This window comes from Saimiri boliviensis, chromosome 1, assembly GCF_048565385.1.
Source record: "Saimiri boliviensis isolate mSaiBol1 chromosome 1, mSaiBol1.pri, whole genome shotgun sequence".
In the NCBI taxonomy this organism is placed as follows: domain Eukaryota; kingdom Metazoa; phylum Chordata; class Mammalia; order Primates; family Cebidae; genus Saimiri; species Saimiri boliviensis.
Window position 1 is genome coordinate 3,393,518 of NC_133449.1, and position 26,778 is coordinate 3,420,295.

The 26,778-nt window shown below is 55.0% G+C and overlaps 1 protein-coding gene across 2 annotated transcripts in view; it reads left to right on the forward strand.

Annotated features, from left to right (window-relative positions):
• Window positions 1-22,033, forward strand: part of COLEC11 (collectin subfamily member 11) — a 43,366-nt gene extending 21,333 nt beyond the window's left edge. For both annotated transcript variants that reach the window (XM_003939424.4, XM_010350078.3), the window contains 4 exons: window positions 14,036-14,107; window positions 17,008-17,061; window positions 21,024-21,119; window positions 21,314-22,033. In XM_003939424.4, the coding sequence (XP_003939473.1) occupies window positions 14,036-14,107; window positions 17,008-17,061; window positions 21,024-21,119; window positions 21,314-21,705 (614 nt within the window). In that variant the 3' untranslated portion in view covers window positions 21,706-22,033. The remainder of the gene's footprint in view (window positions 1-14,035; window positions 14,108-17,007; window positions 17,062-21,023; window positions 21,120-21,313) is intronic.
• Window positions 22,034-26,778: the final 4,745 nt, after the last annotated feature.

Genomic DNA, 26,778 nt, shown 5'->3' on the forward strand with positions numbered 1-26,778 from the left:
TGAAACTTGATCTTTTTTTTTTTTTTCATTTTTATCATGCTGCAGTGAGAAACTTGATCTTCAATGTAATAGTATTGAGAGATGGGGCCTTTAGGAGGTGATTGGACCACGAATTCTCTGACATTATAAAAGAATTGATCGGGCGGGCGCGGTGACTCACACCTGTAATCCCAGCACTTTGGGAGGCTGAGGCAGGCAGATCATGAGGTCAAGAGATCGAGGCCATCCTGGCCAACATAGTGAAACCCCGTCTCTACTAAAAAAAAAAAAAATACAAAAATTAGCCAGGTGTGGTGGCTTGCGCCTGTAGTCTGAGCTACTCGGGAGGCTGAGGCAGGAGAATTGCTTGAACCCAGGAGGCGGAGGTTGCAGTGAGCCGAGGTCGTGGCACTGCACTCCAGCCTGGCGCCTGGTGAGAGTAAAACTCTGTCACAAAAAAACAAAAAAACAGTGGATCCATTTGTGAGTTAATAGGTTAATGTGTCATGACAGGAGTGGGCTTGTCATTATGAGAGTGGGACTATTAGAAAAGCTGGGTGGCTTCTCTTGTGAGCCCCTGACTGTATGATGCCCTGTGCACCTCAAGACTATGGAGAGTCCTCATCAGATGTGGCCTCTTGATCTTGGATTCCCAGCCTCCAGAACTGTAAAAAATAATTTCTTTTCTTTTCATCTGTTCTATTGAATATGGTAGATATTCAGTAATGGCAACAGAAAATGGGCTAGGATGAGTATATAGTTAGTTTTATCAGTTATCTCTACACTTTCAAATGTTTTCATGTACTAACTTCAAAAGGGTACTAATTACTACCCTTTTGTTTCAGTTTGAATAACTTTCCTTTACATTTCTTGTAAGGCAGGTCTGGTGATTGGAACTTCTTTAGCTTCTTTGTATCTGGGAGACTCTGTTTCCTTCATTTTTGAAGGATGGTTTTGCTGAGTTATTGCCGGTCTTTTTCTTTCAGTTCTTTGAACATCTGATCCAACTCTCTCCGGCTCTGCAGGTTTTCTGCTGAGAAGTCTGCTGATAGCCTTATGAGGGTTCTCTTGTATGGAACGAGTCTCTTTTCTCTTCTGCTTTCAGAATTCTCTCTTGTGTTTGATTTTTGGTAGTTTGATTATAATATATTTTGGTGAAGTTTTCTGTGGGTTGAAACTATTTGGAAGCTTTAAGCTTTATGTACTTTGATGTCTACATTGCTCCCCAGTTTGGAAAATTTTTAGCCATTAATTCTTTAAATAAGCTTTCTATCACCTTCTCTCTCTATTCTCCTAATGCAACTCCCATAATGTGAATGTTAGCTTTTTTGGTGGTGTCCTTTAGAGCTCATAGTCTTTCTTAATTTCTTTTAATGCTTTTTTTTCTTTTTTTTTTCTCTAATGGGATATTTTCAAATGACCCATCATCAGGCTCATATATTCTTTTTTTTTTTTCTTTTTTCTTTTTGAGATGGAGTCTTGCTCTGTCACCAGGTTGGAGTGCAGTGGTGCGATCTTGGCTCACTGCAATCTCCACCTCCTCGGTTTAAGCGATTCCCCTGCCTCGGCCTCTTGAGTAGTGGGACTACAGGTGTTCACCACCACACCTGGCTAATTTTTTGTATTTTAGTAGAGATGGGCTTTCACCAGGTTGGCCAGGATGGTCTCAATCTCCTGATCTCATGATCCATCAGCTTTGGCCTCCCAGAGTGCTGGGATTATGGGTGTGAGCCACTGCACCCAGCCTCTTTCTTTTCTTTTACTTGATCAATTCTGCTTGATGATGCTCTCTACTGCATTTAAAATTGTATTCATTCTGTTCTTCAGCTTTAGAGTTTTTGTTTATTTTTTAAATCTCTATCTTTTCACTGAATTTCTCATTTTTAGTGTATTATTTTTCTGATTTTGTTGAGTTGTGTGTCTATGTTCTCTTGTATCTCCCTGAGCTTCCTTAAAATGATTATTTTGAGTTATTTGTTAGGCAATTTGCAGATCTCCATTTCTTTGGGGTTGGTTTACTAGAATATTACTGTGTTCCTTTGGTAGCATCATGTTTCCTTGATATTTTCTGTTCCTTAAAATCTTACATTGCTGTTTTCTCATTTGAAAAAGCAGTCACGTCTGGAAATCCCACCTTCATGCTTAGTTGGACCCTGAGATGCAGAGAATAGGCAACTACCCTGCCCATGGCCACATGGCTTCGACAGAACTAGGAGCCCCATCTCCAGGTGGAAGTGGTTTGCTGGGAGGGAGCAGTGTTGTTAGGCACGACGTGGTCCCAGCCTCAGCTGAGCAGTGCAGAGACCACAGAGGTGGAGCCAGACCGTCCTGGGCACACTGGGCCTGTCTGCATTGTAGCTCCACCACCTGTCAGTCATGTCAGCTTCCGGAACTGGCTTCGTCTTCCCAAGCCTCCTTTTTATGTACCTCTAAAATAGAGGGTGGGGGTTGGGCATCTACCTCTCAGGACTACCAGGAGGGGTGAATGGAAGGATAGACACACATGTCTTGGATGCAGCAGCTGCCTGGTGCCTGGTGGTTGCTGTTACTCTCCGTTTCACGGAAGAAAGTCTGGACCCCGGTGCTTTTGTTCATGGGAACTCTCTAGGGAATGACTGCGACTTCCGGCCTCTGCCCTAACCAGCTGACGTTCTTTCTGATAATTGTGGCTGTTTCTGTGAGCTGTAAGTGCTCTGTTCTGGATGATGTTTATTCTCAGGGACATTAGGTCAAAGAGAGAATAGAATATGTTTACATGTGATGTGGTGTTTATGGGAATAAACTTAGGACTTTTTATATACAACCTGGAATGAATCCCCTCCCTGAGACCTAGGACACCCTGGGCGCTCTGCCTTTGTGGTAAGTGGTGCCCAGGCCCTGGGGGGCTCAGATGCTCTGGGAACCAGGACCTCAGCCACCAGCACCCTCCACACTCTCCCTGGAGTCTCGCTCTCCAGTGGGACGCAGCTCTGCCAGCTCTGCCAGCTCCCCTGGCCCACTGGCTCTCCTGGCCATGGGCTTGTTGGCTGGGTGCTAGTGGATAGTTTTCTAGCTGATTACAGCAGGGTACAGTGGCTGTTCCCTGATGTCCCATCCTGACGTCTGTGGCTTCCATGGCATTACGCTGCGGAGACTCACCTGGAGAAAACCAGTGACCTCTGTGGGAACTTGGGGGCCAGGACTTCCCTGGTTCTAGGGTCCTGGGAACCAATGCAGTACCAGTCAAACTGGGGCTGCAACTCAGCTTCTCCTGGGCACAGCGATGCTGTGATGATGACACTGGGCACTATGATGGGGGCCACAATGATGAGGGCATGATGATGGGTTGAATCTGAGCACAATGACGGTGGTAGATCTGGGCACAATGATGATGCTGGGCATGATGATGCTGGGCACGATGATGCTGGGCACCATGACGCTGAGCACGATGATGCTGGGCACCATGACGCTGGGCACCATGATGCTGGGCACGATGACACTGGGCATGATGATGCTGGGCACCATGACACTGAGCATGATGATGCTGGGCACCATGATGCTGGGCACGATGACACTGGGCATGATGACACTGGGCACCATGATGCTGGGCACGATGACGCTGGGCACCATGACGCTGAGCACCATGACGCTGGGCACGATGACGCTGGGCACCATGATGCTGGGCATGATGACTCTGGACATGACGCTGGACACGACTCTGGGCATGAAGACGGGTAACATGATGATGGAGTGGATCTGGGCATAACGTCTCTGGGCATGATGACGCTGGGCATGAAGACAGGACACAATGATGGAGTGAATCTGGGCACAATGACGGGGTGGCTCTGGGCATGACACCTATGGGCATGATGACGCTGAGCAAGATGGTACAGGGCACGATGACAGGGTAGATCTAGGTGTGATGACGCTGGGCATGATGGCACTGGGCACGATGCTGGGCATGATGATAAGGTGGGTCTGGGCACCTGTCCCAGTGCTTCTCACAGGGGGTCCTGAGAAAGAGGAGCATGCCTGGGAAGAGTAGGGCCTGGGTGTGACAGCGTTGCTCTCATGCCAGCCCTGCTGCCGCCCAGCCTGTGGCCACTCCAAGACATTGTTTTCAACTCCTGACATCAAAATCACAGCCCGGGTCTGCAGATGCACTCTCATCCTTGTTTCTTCAGGTCCTAGCCCAAGATCCGCCGTTTGGAAGGCCCGCCGTCCATGGTGGAAAAATATCTGGAGGTTTTCTATCTTCAAGTACCTCTGTAATCTGTGGGTGAACCCAGTGTATGGCCGAGGGCACCCCGTCTGTGTCGTCCTCCCTGCCTCAGACGAAGGAGCTGCCCGCTGGGTTTTAGAGAGCTGGTCTGTGGGGTGAGGCTTTCGGCCGTGCTGGGTGGGGGCTGTGCTCTCTGCTTGTCTAGGGAGTCAGGGCTCTGCTTCAGGGGTACCCATGGGCTCTTGTTGAAATGCAGCTCCTGGCCCAGGCGGGTGGTCTGGGACCCTGCACTGGTCTTAATAGCACCCAGGTGCGGCTGCTGCAGGCCTGGGCTGTCCCTGCTGGTGCGGGTTGAGATGCGTCTGCTTCCGCAAAGTGCATGCTCTGCCCACATAGAGGCCTGGCTGCTGGAGGGGCTGCCCTGGACAGGTGGCTGGGTGTGCATGGGGGGTGTTGAGGGGGTGTCCTGTCGCCAAAGTGAGACCCCCACCGCCTCCTCTTGGGAGGCGGTGCTGCTGCATGGCCTGTGCTGAGATAACAAAGCCAGGCCGTGGCCCAGGGAAAGCCCAGCTGTTAAAATCGCCGAGGAAGTTGACTTCCAAATCCTCTTTTTGCCCCTTCTGCACTTCAGAGACTGTGACGTGTTCATTAAAATTAATAAAAACTCCGCACCTGCTCTGAGCTGCCCTCACTTCTCATGCATGTCCATAAGACAGATGGGAGGCACAGCACCGCTCATGATATTTATGAGGTGTGGGCTGGGCCCTAGCGTTAGTGCCCAGTGCTCCGGGGGCCGCAGCCAAGATGCTCCTGTGTCGGGAGAGGGATGGGGTGGGGGGCAGCTGGTGCATTCCTGTTGCCGCACGCAGCCAGCGGGAGGGGGCAATGCTTGCTGCTTGCAAAAAGCTTTCTGTTGTTTGGAGGTGCATGAGGCCTTGGGAGAAGGAAAAAGGCGTAAGAGCTCTTGCTCCAGTCTGCTCTCCTGGGAGAACCTCTGGCTCTGTAACCACACTGCTGTTCTGCCCAAGGGTTAGTTTCCAAGAAATGTCTTCAAGTTGAAACAAGTCGACTACAGAAAAGGCTGTGGTATGAAGCAGAGAATGTGTTGATAATCTCAGTGGATTTTACCAGTTCTCAGCTTTTCTTCTTCCCCCAAACACCCTAAAATAGAATATTTCTGTCAAAAACAGCAGCTCACACCAGTAGGTCCCAGTGTGTATGGCTGCTGCATGGATGTTGGGGTGTAGTGCTAGTGAAGGTCTCCTGGGTGCTTTCGGTGTTCTCAGTTAAACCGAAGTTTAAACTAGCTGTATAAGCTTGAGTTCTTTGAGGATAAATGTATGCTCATGTACATGCACTCATGCACACGTGTGTATAGCATAGGCATGCATACACGCACACAGCATATATGTTTGTGCATGTATGCTTGTATGTATGGACACATATTTGTTGTATATATGTGCATGTGTGTGTGCATATGTATATGTAATGCTGTGTATGTCCATATGTGCAATTGTGTGTATGTGCATATGGCATGCATGTGAATAGCATGTATGTGTATGTGTGTTCCTATAATATGCATGGATGTGTGATGTGAGTATGCCTTTGTCTATGTATGTGCTGCTGGATGCCTTGTTTTGAGATAACAAAGCCAGGCCATGGGTCCAGAGAAAACCCAGCTGTGAAACATCGCTGAGGAAGTGGAATTCCAAGCACTTTTCCCTATGTACGTATATGTGTGTGTTTGTATTCATGTATGTATGAAGGTTGGTAAGTTTTAGTTGTATGTGTATATGAGTATGTTTATATGTACATATATGCCATGTGCACATACATGCTATGTGTGGTTGTATTTCTACATGCACGTTTGTATGAATGTGTGTGCATGCATGTATAATGCATATATGTGTGTATGCATGTGTGTATTTATGTGCCTGTGTTATGTGTTTGCATATTGCATATCTGTGTTAATATGTAAATGTTTGTGCACATGTATGTATGTGGTGATGACTATGCATGTCTCTGTATGTGCACATGGCTGCATGTGCATGTGTGTGGTGTGCATGCACGTGTGTATGTATATGTGCATATGTGTGTGTATGCATGTCTGTAGTATGTGTATGTGGACATGCATGCATATGTGTATAGTATTTGTGTGTATGTCTGTATATAATGTGTGAGGGGACTTCAAAAAGTTTGTGGAAAAATGGAATTAAAAAATAAAAATAAATATATAAACTTTATTTCTCAGTATAAGCACCATCAAGTTCAAGACACTTTTGTAAGTAATTATACCAGCCATTTAGCCCATCCCTGAAGAACTGAGGGTCCTGGGAATATAGCCAAGTCAATGTCGTCTTTTTTACATTGTTTGCTGAAGAAAAATAGTACCCTTTACAGATTTTTTTAGGATTAGGAAACAAAAAGAGGTCAGAACGAGCCAAATTGGGACAGCAAGGTGTCTGCTTAACGATTTCCAATGGAAACTCTTGCAACCCTGTGCTTGTTGTCTAAGGAGAATGAGCAGGAGCATTGCTGTGGAGAAGGGCCCTGCCGTGGCGTTCCTGGGCATTTTATGCTGAAGCTTTGGCTGACTTCCTCCAAACACGCCGGCAGCAGACAGAGGTTACTGTTCTCTGGCCCTCCAGAAAGAGAAGGAGCAAAACGCCTTGAGCGCCTGAAAAGCCTGTTGCTGTGACCTTTGCTCTCGGCCAGGCTGCTTTGTTTTGCTGGACCACTTCCACCTCTTGGTAGCCACTGCTTTGATTGTTTTGTCACTAGGATTGTACAGGTAAAGCCAGTTCATCTTCCATTACAATGCTTTGAAGAAATGCAATACGATATATGCCTGTGATCCCAGCACTTTGGGAGGCCTAGGTGAGTGGATCACCTGAGGTCAGGAGTTTGAGGCCAGCCTGGCAACATGGTGAAACTAAACACCACGGTCCCTACTAAAAATATAAAAATTAGCCAGATGTGATGGCGCACACCTGTAGTCCCAGTTACTCGGGAGGCTGAAGGAGGGAGTCACTTGAACCTGGGAGGCAGTGGTTGCAGTGAGCCAAGACTGCACCATTGCACTCCAGCCTGAGCAACAGAGCAAGACTCTGTCAAAAAAAACAAAAACAAAAACAAAAGCTAAGAAAAACATTTTAAAAATGTTCCTGAGACATTCTTCAAAGAATTTTAACAGTAAAGCAAAGCAGACTGCCAAGAGCAAGGGTCACAGCAACAGGCTTTTCGGATGCTCAAGGCATTTGCTCGTTCCCTTTCTGGAGGGCCAGAGAACAGTAACCTCTGCCTGCTGCCAGCGTGTTTGGAGAAAGAGCGCTGGCTCATCCGGCTGAGGGAGCGTTTGGCCAGCCCAGGCCCACCTGCGCCCCGTGCCTGGCTCTTCCTCCAAAGGCCTCCCCACAAGGCTGAGGGAACCCTGGTGGTCCAAGTCATGGGTTTAGGGCACAAGGGAATGAAAAGGGACAGGAGGTTTTGGGCCACCTGTAGCCGCCCGAACTCCCCACTAGCCCAGTGCCCTTGGTCACGGCTGACACAGGCCAGCAGGCTCAGAGGGGCTCTGCTGGGAGGGGGCTCTGCTCAGGGGGAGGGGAGCTTTGCTGGGAGGGGGCCCTGCTGGGAGGGGGCTCTGCTGGGAGGGGCCCTGATGGGAGGGGCTCTGCTGGGAGGGGGCTCTGCTGGGAGGGGGCTCTGCTGGGAGGGGCCCTGCTGGGAGGGGGCTCTGCTGGGAGGGGCCCTGCTGGGAGGGGGCTCTGCTGGGAGGGGCTCTGCTGGGAGGGGGCCCTGCTGGGAGGGGGCTCTGCTGGGAGGGGCCTGCTGGGAGGGGCCCTGCTGGGAGGGGCCCTGCTGGGAGGGGGCCCTGCTGGGAGGGGGCTCTGCTGGGAGGGGCCTGCTGGGAGGGGCTCTGATGGGAGGGGGCCCTGCTGGGAGGGGGCCCTGCTGGGAGGGGCCCTGCTGGGAGGGGGGCCTGCTGGGAGGGGCCCTGCTGGGAGGGGGGCCTGCTGGGAGGGGCCCTGCTGGGAGGGGGCTCTGCTGGGAGGCGGCTCTGCTGGGAGGGGCTCTGCTGGGAGGGGCCTGCTGGGAGGGGCTCTGATGGGAGGGGGCCCTGCTGGGAGGGGGCCCTGCTGGGAGGGGCCCTGCTGGGAGGGGGGCCTGCTGGGAGGGGCCCTGCTGGGAGGGGGCTCTGCTGGGAGGCGGCTCTGCTGGGAGGGGCTCTGCTGGGAGGGGGCCCTGCTGAGAGGGGCCCTGCTGGGAGGGGCTCTGCTGGGAGGGGCTCTGCTGAGAGGGGGCCCTGCTGGGAGGGGGCTCTGGCTGCTGCTTTGCACAGCCTGGTCTCTCGGCCTCTGTCTCCTCCCCCTGGGCTTGGGAGTGGGGCACTGCTTGTCCTCCCACGGTAGCACAAACCCGTGCCAGGCGTCCAGCCCCAGCTCTTAGCAAGACAGCCTCCCTGCAGTTCCTGGCCCGTGGAGGGCAGCTTTGGCTGCATGGGGGGTGGAAGCCCTGCAGGCTGGGGCCTGCCCACAGTGGAGGTGACAGGTTTGCAGCCCTGGGTGTGGAGTCAGGTGGCCTTGGCCTGAGTGACATCCATGCCATCAGTGTGTGCTGCTGTTCCTGAGGCACTGAATGCCCTGAGGTGCCACTTGACAGACAAGGAAACTGAGGCTTACAGAGGGTAGTAACTTATGGAAGGTTTCGTGGTGGAGCGCTGGGATTTAGGCCAAGCCTGTCTGATGGCAGAGGCTGTGCTCTGAGTCACGGGACACTGTGTTCCTTTCTGGCTCACGGTGTGACCTGCGCTGGTCACTTGACTCTCAGTTCAGAGATACTGCCCTCGCTCTCTTATCTTCTGGAGCAGAGGGCAGTGTCTCAGTCTGCCCAGGCAGTTGAAACAGCACATGGCGGGCAGCGTAAAGGACACAGATGGTTGCCCCCTTCCCCCCGGTGGTGGAGGCTGCAGGCTGGAGGCTGGAAGTCAGGGGTCCGGTGCTAGCGCAGCGTCGTCCTGCTCTGTCTCACGTGGACTTCCCTCCGTGGCGCACAACCCTGGCATCTCCTTCTCTTCGTGTAAAGTCACAGTCCTGTTGGACCAGGGCCCACCTGTGCGACCTCTTTGAAGACCCTGCTTCCATTGGGTCACATTGCGGTTAGGGATCCAGCGTCGGGATTTCGGAGGATGTAATTCAGCCCTAACAGATGGCAGTGATAGGCATGTCGCGAAGCTGAACTCTGTGCGCACGTGCGGAGGTGCTTTCCTGGCACACAGTCTGCCTGGGGGTATTCAAATTTATTTCTGAAAGATGGAAACATGAGCAGGATCCAGGGACCCTCACTGAGTCCCCACTTGGAGAGGGGCAGTGTCAGAGTCACCTTCCCATGAAAAAGCCCAAACACCACAGGGGCCAAGGAGCATCGTGGCAGAGGTGGGTGTGACCCTTCACCTGAACGAAGAGTCAACTATGTGCTAAAAAGCTTCCACCTGGAAAAGGTGGGGATGGTGCAAGGGGCTTCCTCCCAACCTGGGAGCAATTTCTCCCTGAGACCCCTGAGAGGTGAGATGTGAAGCTGGTCAGGGACACGGGCAGGGAGAGAGAAGCGACCCGAAGGCCCCCCTTCCCCTGTCTTCCCACCGAGAGAGCTCCTCCCTGGAGGATGGGATCAGGCCCCTCGGCTGACAGGTAGTTGGGATGGTGAGGCCCGGGAGATGGCGGAGGAAAAGCCCCTGGGGCGCAGATGCACTTGGAGGGGCAGGCTCCTCCCACCTTGGAGACAGACTCATCAGCGGTTCAGTCCGTCTACTGGAGGAGGCACGTGTCCTGCTGTTTAGACAAGTTAGCACCTGAGATTGAGTTGAGAGAATTTGGCCTTTAGCCATCTCTAAATCGCACAGCCAGATGTTAATGCAAATCCAAGGTCGTCGCCGACACTCGGCACCTGTCTCCAGCGAGTAGAGCTCGGCTCCTGGCCCTGGAGAATATGGCAGCTAGTTCCTGACATAGGGGTTCCCAGAAACCAGGCACAAATGTGGAAGCCCCCCTCTGGCTGCTTGCTGATGGTGAGGGTGCTGTGAGTGTGGCCAGCCTGATCTGGTGGCCTGAACCTCCTCGAAAGGGTACAGGGGGACCACAGCTGACTGACGGGGGAGAAGCGTGAAGACATGGAGCCGGGGGATAAGAAGCATAAATACTGATGCGTCCTGACCCTCCTAGTGGTCAGCATAGAACCTCAGGACCAGAGCAGTGGAGAGCTGGGGACAGGAGAGTTTGTCTGTGGACAGAAGGCCTGAGGAAGACGCGTGTTCCCTGCAACACAGACACGACCTGGGACCACACAGAACAGCAGGTGTGTGTTTCAGGGAACATGAGCTTTTCTGTGGGGCCCTCTGTGGGAGGCTGAGCAGAAGCAGGGCGGCGACGGGGGGCTCAGCTCGCAGCTTCAGACCTCGGTGGTGGGGGAGGGCGCCCTGCCCTCACAAACCCATCTCGCCCTGACTGTCTCCCAAAGACCTTGTCTCCAGATACCGTCACCCTGGGGTCATGGCTTCAACAGGGGAATTTGGTGGGGGGCACAGTTCCGTCTGCTGCAGGGAGTGACATGCTCAGGCTGTGCCTGGGCGCTCAGGGCGGGTGTCTGTGTCCACCCTTCCAGGGAACCAAGACACACCAGGGTATGTCCTGGGGAACGGCAGGCAGGCTGGGGCAGGGACTGAGGGTTTCTAGCTGGGTGGAGGGAAGATTTCAGATAGATAACAGTTTTTAAATGTTTGGGGGACTCTTGGAGAAGGTGAATTCAGCTAGCTTTGAATTTCTGTGGATCAGAACCAGGCTTGCTGGGTGGACCCAGCAGAGCGGCAACTTCCCCGCTCCCCCCGCCCCGAGAGCTGCCCGCAGCGTGCCTCCTTCCACAGTGACGTGGTGCCCCCGGTCACACTCCAGGGCGGAGCCGCGGTGCCCCTGGTCACACTCCAGGGCAGAGTTGCGGTACCCCCGGTCACACTCCAGGGTGGAGCCGCGGTGCCCCGGGTCACACTCCAGGGCGGAGTTGCGGTGCCCCTGGTCACACTCCAGGGCGGAGTTGCGGTACCCCCGGTCACACTCCAGGGCAGAGCCGCGGTGCCCCTGGTCACACTCCAGGGCGGTGTTGCGGTGCCCCCGGTCACACTCCAGGGTAGAGTTGAGGTGCCCCTGGTCACACTCCAGGGCGGAGCCGCGGTGCCCCCGGTCACACTCCAGGGCAGAGTTGCGGTGGTAGACGTCATCCCTTGCAGTGAGCTTTGCACATGTGTAGCATGGGTGGTTGATCAAAGCTGCTTGTCCCTGTCGCCCTTCTCTCTCCCTGCTCTGGCACCTTGCTGTTCTGAAATCTCCAGGTTGGAATAGTCATGACCCAACAGTAGGCACAGGTGCCCGGCACCTGCCGTAGGAAGAGCAGGCCAGGTGGCTCCGGCAGGCACTGGGCACGCAGGCTGCTGCAGAGAGGGATTCAGAGCAGGGCAGGGCTGGCGCCCTGAGGATGAGGGTGACACACTGAGCACTCCTTCTGTTGTGGGGCTCTGCCCCTCCCTCCGTGGGACCTCCTGGCTGTCTGCCCAGTCCTGGGCCTGCCTGGGTCTCAGGCCCCGTCCTCACTGAGTGCCCCCAGCACCAGTGCCTCTCATTGCCTCACTGTGTCCCTGCCTGCTCTGCTGTCCTTGGGTCCCTCCCTGAGCTCCTCTTCCTCACCTGGGGCTCCCAAGGGCCACCCCGACCCCTGCCTTCCACTGGGAGCTTCTCTCCAGTGCCCACCATCTCCCCTGCTGGTCCCCATCTCCCTGTGTGCCCCGTGGCCTCCGCCTCTCCCTGCCCCGCCTCGGGGAGGGCTTGCAACCAGTGTCGCCATGTGCGCCTCACCCATGGGTCCCATCAGGCATGAGCCTCTGCTAATGGTGCCTTCTGGGTGTCTCTCAATCTGGGCACCTCTTTCCACCCTCCCAGACCCCGCCTGCCGCGACCCCTTCACCCCGGCCTCTGCCCTCGGCCTCCTTTCGCGCCTCCCAGTCTCTCCTGCCGGCGTTGGCAGACACAGGTCTGATCTCACTGCCCTCTTCTCCAACCCTCCGCAGCCCCACACGGAGCACGCACCACGCCCTCTCCGGTGCTTTCCTAGGCTCTGAGGACGACGGACTAGGAAGCTGCATCCCATGCCCCTTTTCTATTCCCTTCCTCTCACATGCGCTGCAGTTGCTGGGCAGCTTCCCTGATTCTCCAGCGGGCCCCAAGCTCAGGCTCTGGCAGCCGGAGCCCTGCTCAGCGGGCAGCACACAGTGCCCGGTGCTCGAAGCACTTGCCTCCATCCTGGCTGGGCCCGGCCTGGGCACCATTAGGATCATCCCCTGCCTCCCTCATCCCCCCATCATCCCTCAGGCTGGATATGGCCCCCAGCTGCCAGCATCAGGAGAGCAGCCTGGGCCTCAGCGCAGCAGAGTGTGGCTCTGGTCCTGGCTCTGCCATGCCAGGCCTTGTCATTTTCTTGGCACATAAGAGAACGCATGTGAATGCGCTTTGTGGATCCAGGCTGTGTTTTTATGCAACGTAAGCCAGTTTTTGTGGGTGTGTATGTGGCTTCATTTTAGCAAAGCTCACTGGAGTCTGTATTCCGTTCTCTGGTTTCTATTTATTCTGAATTGAGGGACTGTTATATCTGCTTCATAAAACAGACTAGGAGTTCCTGACAGGGAAGTCCTTGGTTCTAAGGAGGCAGGTGGCGTCACGGTGGGACAGTGTTATCTGTGTGCAATGGAAAGCCCTTCCCACCACCCCTATCTTGCAGGATGGCCCACATTGAATGTCATTAGTTCCTGTAACAGTGGGTTATAACTGATCATGAAATCCTAACAATGTGTAAACATGTCCATGGAAAAAAAATGACTGAGTTAAATCGGACTGCCTGTTTCTTTTTTCCTGGTTTCCCCCTATGTACTTGTTTGCTGTTTGCTAGTTGGGCTGGTGATCAGTGGTAATCAGCAGCAGACAGGTAGGAGCAGATGCTGAGGGCTTAACACTCCATGAGCGGAGTGCTGAGAAACTCCTCCCTCTCACTTAACTTGTTCTAGAGACTGGGGGACGGTGGCACTGGGTGACGGTGACACTCTTAGGCTTAGTCCAGTGATCACAGAGACAGTCCTGCGGGATCTTGGTGTCCCTTTTGCTGTGAATGAGAGGAGAAGGGTGGGGGACATACACCGCCCCACACCACTGCTGCACGCACCCAGGCCGGGGACAGGGGCCAGCAGGTCGCAGGGACTGGGCATCCTGCTCTAGAGCAGGTCAAGTCGGGAGACATCTGGTGAAGTGCTCCTGGAACCCTCCTCCCTGGCTCAAGTTCACACACCAGAGAGGAGCCGGGGCTTTGCCACTCGCCCCCCAACCCCACACCACGTTCCGGACAGTGGCGGTTATGTCCGTGCCTGCAGAGTGTGGGTGCGTGGTGTGGGGGTGCAGGAGTAAGAGCTGGAGGCACTGCCTTGCTGGGATGGAGGAAAGGCAAGCTCTTCCCTCACACAGGCACGGAGGGGATGGGCTGTGGTTGGGTCTGGAACTTAGGGGTGCCCCGTTTGGCCCCTCCATTCTATAGTGTGTGGCTTCTAAGGGGAGCACATTGTCCTCCGGGAGCTGCATCAGCAGGCGGGCTCCCTGTGACAGTCACATACGTGACCCTGAAGAGATGCCAAGCTGTCTCTCTTGGTCTCTCCTATGTGTCTGTGATGTTAGGGAGGAGGGCCACCGGGTCACCCGGGCATGTGTGTGACGGAGGGGGTCATAGGGTCACCTGGGCATCAACCAACTTTGTTCTTACTGTTTTCTACAGGAGACATGGGGGACAAAGGACAGAAAGGCAATGTGGGTCGCCATGGAAAGATCGGTCCCATTGGCTCTAAAGGTATTTGTGATGCGATTCCTGCCTCATTTCCCCAGCCCCAGGCTCAGGGTCTGGAAACCCTGAGAACAACTCTAGCCTGGACCCTCTGGTCTGGGGCACTTACTTATTTTCTGGGCATGGTAGATAAGAAATCTGCTGCAGTGCTTACATTTTTGGGGTGCTTGGAGCTAGTTGCTGGCTCTGTGCCTGCAGGGTGGGGTGAAGTGCCCCCTATTCTGTGGGATTTTCATAGCGCCCCAGGTTGGAGGGGCTGCAGCTATCATGTGTGGGCAAGACTCTGGCTGTGCAGCCACCAAGTCCTTAACAAGTTTAGTAACACGCTTTGCGCCTCACGTAAGGAGCGGACAGACCCTGCTTGGGAGATGTGGCGTCTGCTCCCCGCCAGCTTGGGTCTCTCAGGTGTTTCGAGGCGATGGGACGATGTTTGGTGAGAACAGGGCGGGGACGGCAGCAGTGGATGTGAGCAGCAACTATGGTGCCCACCCAGGCTCGGGCCACACCTGCGGGCTCTAATCGCACTGACTCTGCTGCTGCATTTGCTGCATAGCCTTGGTGAGCCGGGCAGGTCAGCTGTGCCTCCCTGATGAAAGACTGAGGCCAGGACAGCCCAGGCGTTGCTCAGAAGGCTGCTCCTACGCCCCCGGGGCCATCTGGTCAGTGGATGTCCTTGGAGCGCTTGGCTTGTTCCAGGCTTGCGCTGGGCTTCGGAGGACAGAGCTGGTGGGAGGGCAAGGAGCTGCCGTCCCTGAGCTCTGCAGTGCAGACTCCTGAGTCTCTGAGGGGTCCTGCGCATGTGGTAATGCGGCTGAGCTGCCCTGAGCACTGGCGCTGGGGGAGTCTGCTGTGGTCTGTCCAATTCCGGGGCCAGGTTCTTCTACCTCATTCATCTGTCTCAGAGCAGCATGACCCAGGTACCAAGAGGCCACGGTCCGGGCTTGAGCTGTGAGGGGTTCTGGTGGTTTGCTTGGTCCGTGGTCACAGACCTCCCCCTAGCCCAGCCTGTACCTGGCAGAAAGGGGTCTGTGGCCAGGAGAGTGATGGGGAGGGGCCCAGCTCAGCTGCAGGCCTCCTCCTGGAAGGCCCCTTCCCTGTCACGGCCAATCCAGGGAAGAGCACGCAGAGAGCCGTGGGGTCTGCGGGAGACGCGTGCTTCCCAGACCCACCCGACGTTACGCTAAGAGACTATGGCCCCAAACATGCCGTTTTAAGTATTTTAAGTGTACAACTCAGGGGCACCGAGTACATTCGCAGTTTTACAGCCATCACCACTACTTCCAAAACCCTTCTGTCTCTCCAGAGAGAAACTCCGTGGCTCCCCATTCTTCCTCCCCCACCCCGGTCACCTCCAATCTGCTTTCTGTCTCTGAATTGACCCATTCTAGGTATTTCACATCTGTGCAATTCTAACAACGTTTATCCTTTTGTGTCTAGCTGATATCACTTAGTGTCATGTTTTCGGGGTTCACCTATGTGGCAGTGTGGTCAGAATTCCCTGCCTTTTTAAGGAATAATGTTCCACTGTATGGATGGACCACATTTGTTATCCATTCACCTGTCGATGGACACATGGGTTCTTTCCACCTGTTGCCTCTTGTGAATAATGCCACGTTGCATACTGACACACACGTAGGGATGTGTATACTTTTCCCATATGGTGTGTGCTCTGGGCGGATTCCAGCGTCTCCTAAGGGGCAGCTGGTCCAGGCCGGCCTTGTTTAGCTTTGCTGAGGTTGTTATCCTGGGGTCTGGTCAAGCTGTGCTTTCATTTCCAAGCTCCCGATGCTAATAAAAGAACACAAAGGAATCAGGTGGGCGGAGGCTGAACTCCTTCCCTCCTTCTGCGAATGGAATCTGGACCCACATGCGTCCCTTTGCAGAGGCTTTAGGTCTTCTTCGTGAGAATAAAGCAAATGCGTTAGGGCTTGTTTCTTTCTTTCTTTTTTTTTTTTGAGATGGAGTCTTGCTCTGTTGCCCAGGCTGGAGGGCAGTGGCGTGATCTCGGCTCACTGCAACCTCCGCCTCCTGGGTTCAAGCTATTCTCCTGCCTCAGCCTCCCGAGTAGCGGGGACTACAGGCATGTACCATCACACCCGGCTAATTTTTTGTATTTTGAGTAGAGATGGGGTTTCATTGTGTTAGCCAGGATGGTCTGGATCTCCTGACCTCATGATCCACTCGCCTTGGCCTCCCAAAGTGCTGGGATTACAGGCGTGAGCCTGGCCAGGACTTGCTTCTATTAAGGTCCGGCCAGGACTTGCTTCTATTAAGTCACATGACTTAACTTTAGAGCTGCTGGAAAGCCCTGTTGCCATCATTTTGTTCAACCCCCTTGTTTTGTAAGTTGAGGGGCAGGGTGGTAAGGTGGCTTGTCCCATCTAATAGGAGGATGGGTCCAGGCCAGGAGGGGGTCTGCGTCTGGGCCCTCCAGGACATCAGGCTGCTGTGAGCCACTGCAGGAAAGACTCTTAGATTAGATGAGCTCTAAAGCCGGCCCTGCGCTCCCATTTCATGCTCGATCTGGATTTTCCTGCTGTTGTGAGAGACGTGGGGGCAGGGCGAGGGGCGGTGCTGTTGGCAGGAGTGGTTGCTCCCTTGTGTCACCAGAGATTCATGAGACGGTGTCTGCAGAGTGTTCTGTCAGATATCCTGGATTTTCCAGAACCGCCTTAAAGAATGACTACCTGATAATCTCCGTCACCCCACGACATGTATATGCTTCATATCACATAAAAAGCCCCGGAAGCAGGAATTACCTGCAGAATGGAGCTCTGGCATGTCACAGCTACAAGAGGGCCTGGGAGAAAACCACCGGAGAAATCTCATTTTCAGTCTTGATGTCTTTAATGCATAGATCACATCTGCCTCTTCGTAGTGACTTGGACCTTGTTTTTCGTTTTCAGGTGAGAAAGGAGATTCTGGTGACATAGGACCCCCTGGTCCTGATGGAGAACCAGGTATGGCATAAAAGATTCAAGGATTTTTAATAAAACATGTTAAAACTTGCAGTTTTGAAAACAATGTAAGTCGTTAAATAGAAGTGCAGTGGGCTGGGGAACAGAGCTCAGGTGCCGGGCATGTGGTCCCCGTGCCAGTGATAGTCTCAGATGCTTCTGTCCCCATTTCCTTCTACTTGAATGTGTGACGGCCTCTCAGGAGAGTTGCCTGCCTGTCCATGGTGTTATTCTATCTGTGTGCATAGTGGGGCTCAGTGACACCGGTCCTAGGGTGAGCATTCTCCACCTCTTTACGTCTGTGGGCACTAGGGGTCTCCTCCTGCCACCAGACTTCTCAGAAGGCACATCTGAATTCTGTGGGTCTTTCCCTGGTTTCAGGCATCCCTGCAGCCAACTCCCCCAATGGTGCTCCACTGATAGGCTCCTTTTGGAGGTCCCAGAAGCTGGGGTCCAGCCCAGGTGGTCCCAGGAAGATCGGGTCCAGCCAAAGGAGCTTGGGTCCAACCCAGGTGGACGTGGCTTCCCTGTGGGGCACCTGTTTCCTGCTGTTGAGTCACCAGGACACAGCGTGCCCTGCCTTCTGTCCCTGCCCTCTGCCCACCTTTGTGCCCCGCACTCTGCTGTTTTCTTCCAAAGGTCCTTCTGCAGCCCTCTGTTCCCTCCCCAGAACGGTGACCTCCTTCAGCCCTGGCACAGCCCTCATCCACAGCCCTCACTCACAGTGGCCCTCATGAGGTCAAGCCCCAAGGACCCGTGTCTGGCGGGCATCTCCACTGGGGGCCTCATGCTCCCCATCTTGCTCACTGTAGCTCTTCCCTCATGCCCTGGATCACCCACACTGAACACTTATGCCCATGCACACCCCGCACTGCACGCCCACCCCCTCACACCCTGCACTGTGTGCCCACTCCCTCACACCCCTCACTGCACACCCACTCCCCGACAACTCCCAAGCTGCTCACTCGTCCCCCTTGACCATGTCAGGCATGCATGCTCTAATCTTCCTTCTGCGTCTGCTTCTCTGGGCTGTGGTTGCTGCCGCTCCCACAGACTGGCCCCTCTCACTCCCACTGCCCCCCCAACCCCATTCAGGCCTCAATGCTTTCCAGCCGAATTCCTGGAATAACATCCTGATGGCTCTGTGCTCTCCAGTCCTTTTTTGTTGACCACAAAAGATACTTAAGAGACACTAGATTTGGGTGGAAGATACAGTGTTCAGTAACTAGAATATTCTTTCAGTCAGACTCCAACCTCCCCCTCCTCCCTCAACCAAGCAGCTGTACAGCAGGACCCAGGAAGAGAATTCGGTGCGTCCAGTGTGTTCAGCGGGGTGGTGGAGAGCCTCCTTCGCAGGCGTCTGCCCGCTGGAGCCAGCCTTTCTCCCCCAGACACGCTGTGACTCTGTGATCTCACTTGCTTTGCAGCACGTTCAGAAGGTGCTCCCTCCCTGAGAAGGATCTGACCCTTGGAAACCAGAGAGAAAGAGAGGGGCTAGTTTCAGAAGGAACATCTTTGTTTCACAAGCTCCTCCAGCACCACAGACATGGGGTGTCCCTGCCCATGTGACTTGGTCCAGTACGAGTGTGCTGGGATCCGCGTCACCGAGTGACCAGATCAGGGTACCTCCAGGCCCTCAGCCAACCTGAGCCGCCTGACAAAGCCTCTGGGAGACAGGACGCTGAGGCAGGTGAGGGCGGGGCCAGGAGAGGGGACATCGGGGCTGAGCTGCTGCCGTCAGGCCTACCTTGGTCAGAGAGCGTGGAGGTTAAAAGAGAAAAGGAATCCATCCACTTCCCGGCAGCATCTCCTTGGAAAGCCTCTACCTCCTCTACCTCAAACGCAGCGAGCTTGATGATAAAACAGATTTTATAAAATGTATCTCAGATAAAACTTCCATTGAAAAACCCCAAAACCAAAGCAAACCCAAGAAAGATCAAGTTTCTTTTTTTTTTTTTTTTTAAGGCAGAGTCTCGCTCTGTTGCCCAGGCTGGAGTGCAGTGGTGCCATCTCAGCTCACCACAACCTCCGCCTCCCAGGTTCAAGCGATTCTCCTGCCTCAGCCTCCCAAGTAGCTGGGACTACAGGTATGCACCACCAAGCCCAACTAATTTTTTTTATTTTTTGTAGAGATGGGGTTTCACTATGTTGGTTAGGCTGGTCTTAAACTCCTGACCTTGTGATCCACCTGCCTCGGCCTCCCAAAGTACTGGGATTACAGGCATGAGCCGCCTCACCTGGCCTGAAAGATAGAGTTTCAAATGTACAGTTGTGAGCGAGGGGTCTCACGTATGGATGCGAGCGAGGTGGTTTGGGCTGTAAGTGATTGCTGATGTCCAGGAAGATGGGATTAAACTTCTACAGGATGTGCCGGACTGCAGTGGGGGCTGAGACTCCACACGAGAAACTGTGGGAAAAGGCGCAAAGCCTGCCTGCATGCCACAGCTATGGGGTGGATGGCGGGTGCTGGGCAGGCCCAGGCCCCGATCCTGGGGAAAGGCAGAGGCAGCCGGGCCACGGGGAGCCCCAGCACCATGGAGGCGATGACCAGGTGTCGCCCTTCACAGGCGGAACGCTGGGGTCTGCCTGGGGACTAGGAACAGGCTCGCAGCCTGGAGACTGGCTGGCAGAGCTGGGAGGGCAGAGGGTAACTCAGCTGATGGGTCAGCCAGAGAGGGCTTAGGACAGCTGCGTGTGCTGGGCCCCGTGCCGCCTGCGAGCATCGGAGGGACTTCCCACCTAGCCAGAGGGGCACAGAGACTCAATTTTGGAGCCCATACTGTCTGCCTGGGCCCGGATCTCAGACTCTCTGTGGCCTGTGGCTCTCAGTGGCCTCAGATGTGGTGCAGGGCTAGCAGCCACATGTGGTCCCAGGCATGTGGGAACGGAATGAGCTCATAGAGAATGAGATCTGCTGCCCGGAAAGGCTGCAAGGAGCTCCCCGTTATTTCAGTGTGGGAGGTGGCTTCCCGCCGGGGCTGCGTCTCCCTCATCAGGACACCTGTGCGTCTCCCTTCTGTGTGTAAGGAAGGGCAGACACCAGCTTCATTTCTCCCCTTCAGCTCCCTCTTACCACCATTCCAATACATGTAAGCAGTTCCTGTCTTAAAGCAGAATGCTGCAAAGCCCCAGAGCCCCTCTCCAGCGGCCGCTCGTCTGCAGCTCACTCGAGTTCTAGACTCTGGGACTCTGCCTTGCCCTCCACACTCCTGCCCTATTGTCCAGCTGGGACAGCCCCTGGCCCCCAGGTGGTGGGTCCCAGGGCCGCTCCGGCTGTCCTCCTACCAGACTCGGTAGCACCTGTGCAGTGGGCATGGCCTGCCCTCCTCACTTCCTCCCAGGCTCACCCACAGCTGGCAGGTGCTTCCAGTGATGCTGCCCTGAACCCCCTCCCTGAGCCATCCTTCAGCCCCTGTGTGTGCCCACGATGCCCAGCTCTGTGCCCACTTACCAGCTGACGTGTCACAGGCACCTCTGTGTTGGCAGATTCTGCCTCCTGTGCTCAGCCAGGGATGGCCCCGAGGCTGCCTCTACAGCTCTGAGAGCAGACGCCGCTGCCCCCTTCAGCTCCCCTCAGCCCTGCGGTGCCCCGAGCCATGGAGGCCTGCTGGCCATCCCCACCGTCTTCCTCAGGGGATCTAGCTTTTCTCACTGCACGCCGTCAGCCAGGTCCACTTCCCCGGGTCTGACCTGCCCCGGGCTGCTTTGCCCGCCTGCACCTCCGCTTCTCCTCCCCTGCAGCTGGCAAGGTTTCAAATACACGCGTCTGCCCCCCCTCCGCTCCTGTCGAGGTTCCACTGCTCCCCCTGCCTTTAGGATGAGGTGGGAGATGGTGGTTGTGGCCAGAAACGCCCGTGTGGCGTGTTTATTGAGTAGAATACGTCCTTCTGGGGAGGGGCCCTCGCCTCTCTTCTGAGCCGGAGTCCTTGTCCAGCCTTTGTAACTCGCGGGCCCGTCCCCCGCAGGCCTCCCGTGTGAGTGCGGCCAGCTGCGCAAGGCCATTGGGGAGATGGATGACCAGGTCTCCCAGCTGACCAGTGAGCTCAAGTTCATCAAGAATGGTATGTGGCTCCGGGCACTGCCCGCCCTCCCTCCCTCCCACCTCCCACCTCCCACCTCCCAGCCTGTCCGAAGTCCCCCGGTGAAGGCCCTGCCGTGCCCACGCCTGCCCTGCTGGCCCCTGCTGCAGGTGGCTGTGCCTTAAGTCTGTCGCAGAGAAGCAGGTGCTGGCTCTTCAGCCCCGCCCTCCCCACAGCTGTCGCAGGTGTACGGGAGACAGAGAGCAAGATCTACCTGCTGGTGAAGGAGGAGAAGCGCTACGCGGACGCCCAGCTGTCCTGCCAGGGCCGCGGAGGCACGCTGGGCATGCCCAAGGACGAGGCTGCCAACGGCCTGATGGCCGCATACCTGGCGCAGGCCGGCCTGGCCCGGGTCTTCATCGGCATCAACGACCTGGAGCGGGAGGGCGCCTTCGTGTACTCCGACCGCTCCCCCATGCAGACCTTCAACAAATGGCGCAGCGGCGAGCCCAACAACGCCTACGACGAGGAGGACTGTGTGGAGATGGTGGCCTCGGGCGGCTGGAACGACGTGGCCTGCCACGCCACCATGTACTTCATGTGCGAGTTCGACAAGGACAACATGTGAGCCTCGGGCGGCTGCCCGCTGGGGGCCCCGCGTGTCCCCGCAGGGTTGGCAGGGCCAGCGCCCGGGTCACGGTGCCAGCCCGGGAGCTGTCCCTCTGCGCAGAGGGCGGCCACTTCAGGGCCGAGGCTCACGGAATGGAGGGGATGGAGGGAATGGCGCAGGCTTCAGAGGAAAAGGAACGTGCTCCGGGGAACTGTCTCTGGAGAGGCAGTTTCACTACCCGTATTGTAGCCCAAATGTCACTATGTCATTATTACCTAGAATTGCTCTTCCCTAAAGCTCTTGCCTTTGTCCAAGCTATCCAATAAAATCTTTAAGCAGTGCAGTAGTTAAGTACAAATAGTGGTAATGGCGTCTTGAATTACTAGCTTTTAATTTCTATATGGAAAATAACTCACTTAACTTTGACAAACGCTTCTGTAAATTACATTAAGGTATAGGTTTCTTTGCACTATTATCCAAGTAAAAACAATTTTGCTTTGCTTCAAACTCAGATTTCAGAGAAACAACAACAAAATTCTCCAAACTTTACTACTAAATGTGTGTAGCCATTTTTTTCCTTAATTTTCTCAATAGCTGTATTAGTTATCTTTAATTTTCATTAATTAGTTTTTGTGGAGGTGAGGTTTTGCTATGTCGCCCAGGCTGGCCTTGAACTCCTGGGCTTGAGTAATCCACCGCCCCCCTTGGCTTCCTGGGTAGCTGGGACTCCAGGCAGGAGCCACTACTCCCAACTTGTATTAGTTATCTGTTGCTGCCTAACGAATTACCCCAAGACTCAGTGGCCTAAGACAGAACGATTTATTACCTCACAGATGAGGAATTTGCACAGGGCTTAGCTCAGTCTTCTGCTTCAGGGCATCTCCCAAGCTGGAACCCAGGCCACTCCTCATGTGGTTTGGGCAGAACTCAGGTCCTCCTGGCTTGTTGGACGGAGGGCCTCAGTTTCCCACCAGCTGTGGGTCACTATGTCCCAGGGGCCCTTCTCCTGGGCTGCCCGTGACAGCGCCTTCCCCAGAGCAGCCTAGGAGAAGAGCTGAAGAGAGAAGCCTCAGCCCTTCGTAAGCTGACCTGGACGCGCCCTGCTATCTGTGTCCCCTGCCTCGCCATAAAGGAACCCCGAGGCTGGGCAACAGATCAAGAAAGAGGTTTCTTTGGTTCACGGTTCTGCAGGCTGCACCAGAAGCGTGGTGCCAGCATCTGCTCCCCGTGAGGCCTCAGGCTGTGTCTGCTCTTGGAGGAGGGGGAGGGAGAGCCGTCGCTCACAGAGATCACCTGGGGGAGGGAAGCTGTGAAGAAAGAGGGGGAGGCACCGGGCTGTTCCGCATCACCACGTCCACCTCGGGGAATGGCGAGGGTGGGGACTTGTGGGAACTCGCTCACTGCATGAGGACTGAGGCCTGACCACGGCACCAAGACACTCATGAGGGGCCCCCCTCAACCCCTGACCCAAATACCTCCTATCAGGCCGAGGGTCACGTTTCAGCACCAGACCCAGAGAGCCCAAGCAGGAAACCACAGCAGGTGCCTTCCCTCTGCCGTGCTCTGCCAGCTCCAGGCCAGGCACCCGGGGCAGCCCACACATGGGGGGAGTCCCCGAGGTGGGGACCGCTGGGGGTCAGTTCAGAAGCGGCCTGCCTCAGTACCTCACAGTTATTTTATTTGTATTTCAGAATCGCAATCAAAATAACATATCTTCGTTTCTAAACTAGAACACAGGTCCACGCGCACTCCATCGCAGTTGGTACTGTGGAGCGACGGAGTAGTGGAGCCGCTCCCAGGGCTCCCGCGTTTGCGCACATCCTGCGAGGGAGCTTCCCGCGGCCCTTTGCGCTCGGTTATCCGTTCCGAGTGTTTGTACAGGGATAAAGCCTTGGAAGATAAAGAGAATGTCTCCGTCCTCCATGTCCCCTCCAGCGAACAAGGCAGGTTTGCCTGCAGCCGTGGAAGATAGAGAGAGTGTCTCATTCTGGGGCACAGGCAGGCATGGTTACCGTCCAGCGTAATAAAGGTGGTGTCTCCCTCCAGGAAAAAGGGCAGGCACGCGTCCTATCCGCCAGAGAAGAGCCGGCTCCCCTGGGCCCCGGGGTCCTCCCTGTAACGGACCCACCGCAGCTGCAGGTGCTGTCTGCCTTCTTCCTAAACCCTGCAGGGAGTGGAGCTCAGGATACTGCTGCAGAAATGCCGATTCCCTGGCCACGGCTGTTGCTCTGAGGAACAAAGTCCTTTGTCTCTGACCCAGGAGTCTCATGTCTTCAGCGGGCACCCAAGAACCTGGGGCTGTAAGGAGGGTAAAATCTCAGCCCTTTCACCGTTCTTGACGGGAATTTCTTGACATTTCCTTGAATTTAATTCTCATCTCTTTGGACGGACATAGCAAAAGTTTATTCCAGAGCTGAGCGGTCCCTGGTTTGCCTGGATGGGGAGAGGAGCACCTTGTCTTAGTGGAGCAGGTTCCAGCGAGTGAGCACAGCTGGAGAAGCAGGTGCCGGGCCTCGCCTGCTGGAGGGGAGCCCGGCAGAGCCGCCAGGCTTTGGCTTCATTGGCGCAGACTCCGTGTGTGAGAGACCGAGTCTTCCTGCAGGTGCGTATATCCTTCTGGTGCTTCCAAGTTCCTGCAGCCGCTCGCTCACCCTCTGCTCACTGCGCATTCGTTACTCGGCAGTCAGTCTGAACAGTTCTCTGTTTCTGACTCTATCAGACCCATGGTTTTCCGTGCAGCAGTTCCACCAATACCTGGAGTGCAGCTGAGGAACTGGGCGATGATGCTGCGTGTGTTGGGGGCGCAGGCTGTGTGTGGGGAGGGTGGTCACTGAGCAGGCCATCTCACGGAATGGGCAAGTCCTCAGTGGTCCCCACTTCTGGTCTCACAGGCTGTGTTCTGCTGTCCATCATCCCCGTGAGGACGCGGAACCACTTTCTCAGCTCCCTACCCCTCAGCCCTCAGCCCCCCATTGCCTCGGAACTCTCTGGTTGACTGAGGTTGGCCTTGAAATGTAGGGCCCCAGACAGGCTGTGGGGATTGCGTGTGTTAGACCATGTAAAGGTAATGTGTAATCTGTTCAATGCAACACACACATATGTCTAAGAAGTAAAAATCCTTTTCTTCAATCACCTTTGCTCTAGTTGGGGGTCAGTTTTTCTAGGCCTTTTTCAAAAGTGTGCATATGCACACACACATACATGCGATATGCACACACACGGGATTATATGCACACACATGCGATAATAAGCACACACATGTGATTATATGCACACCCATGTGATTATATGCACATACACACAATTATATGCACACACACAATTATATGCACACACACATGCAATTATATGCGCGCACACACACGAGTGGGGTGGCATCCTTTCTCACCTTGCCTTCTTCATCGACAACCTGTCTTGGAGCAATTCCCACGCTGCTCATGGGGTCTGCCTGCTCCTTCCATCCTGCCGCAGAGTATTCCAGAGTGCAGCCCCTGGGGGTCGCTCACCATCCTCTCCTGATGGACGCTGTCGCTGTCTCCAGCCCTCACTCTCTGGGGGTCACTCACCACCCCTGGGGGTTGCTCACCATCCTCTCCTGATGGATGCTAGCGCTGTCTCAGCCATCACTCTTGCAACAGGGCTGCCTCAGGCTACTGGACTGCGCCTTGAGGTGCACCCCCCACCCCATGAGATCCCATCTGAAGGGGAGAAGCAGAGCTGGCAGCTGAGTGGCTGCACTCAGAGTTTTGAGAACAGATCCAGTGCCGAGTCTAGACCTGTTATTTGTAGGTGGCAGAGGAGAGACCAGGCTCTGCTGATGATGGTGCCATGGGCGGGTGTGGGGGCAATGGGCGGTGGGCGTCCTGGAGGCAGCAGCGCCAGGGACCCCGGCAGCCCTGCCAGCCTCTCCACCCTCTGCTTGTGATGAGTCTGGACCCTCGGGTGGGAGGAGGAGAGATCTTTGGCCTAGAGAGGTTTGTCCTCTTCCATTTCTTCCCCCATTAAGGAGCAGAGGTAATTATTTTAATGGACGAGTCTTACTCATTATGTGGAGTGGCTTCTCCCTGACACGTCTCCCAGTCAAACAGGAAAGCATGTCTTCCCATCTGTCTTTAATGAGCCTTTCACATGCTCGAGGCTGCTCTGCCTAGGCTGGGGGAGCCAAGATGCTCATGTCGCTGGAGAAGCTCTCGTGCACACATGGTGTTGGTTCTGCGCATGCGAGGCTGGCTGGCTCTTCCTCATCTGCTCAGGAGAATCTACTGCCCACAGAGCCTCCCTGGCTGCCCCAAGTCCACCAGTCCTGGGTGCCACTGGGCTTTGGGACCCTGTGGGGTGTGGGGTACTGCCCTCAGACTGGGTGGAGACCCTGCTTCCATGTGTGGACTCCCTGGTTCCCTGGCCACCAGGGAGCCTGCCAGCCATGCCTCCACCCCCACAGGGCTGCCTGCAGCACCTTTGTCCCTGTGTCCACGGGCCGTGGGCTGCCCACCAACCCCCCATTCTCTGCTCCAACACCAACCTCGTCCTCCTGCGAATCCACTCGGACAGATGACCGCTTGTTCTGCCAGCACATCACATGATCTGCTGTGCCCCAGGCTGGGACATGCCATCAAGTAACAGTATGATCTTCACGAAGTTACTGAAAGTTCCTAGGCCTCCGTGTCCTCATCTGTGGAGTGAATGATTTTCACACCTCCCACTGGGGACGTGTGAGGATTACACAACACCGTGTGTGCAGAGCAGTCAGCATGGTGGAGTGCTGGGTGTTGAGTACAGGGTGTTGAGTACTGAGTACTTGACCCCGTAGAGAATCCATGGGACAAGGCAGCGGTGACATAACCCTGGACAGTAAGTCTTCATGCACGTCATAGCTTCTGGAAATGGCAGGCTCAGGTGAAGTGGCGTCTGATGAAACCAGTTCCACACTGAGCGAATTGATGAGCAAGACGGGTGTGCCCAGAGCATAACTCTGATCACAGTTATCACCCGACTTCGAAACAAGGACTCCAAACACTTCTAATATCAAATTCTGCAGTAAATGTGGTCTACACATACATTTAAGAAAGATTAATAAAAACTGAGATCCAT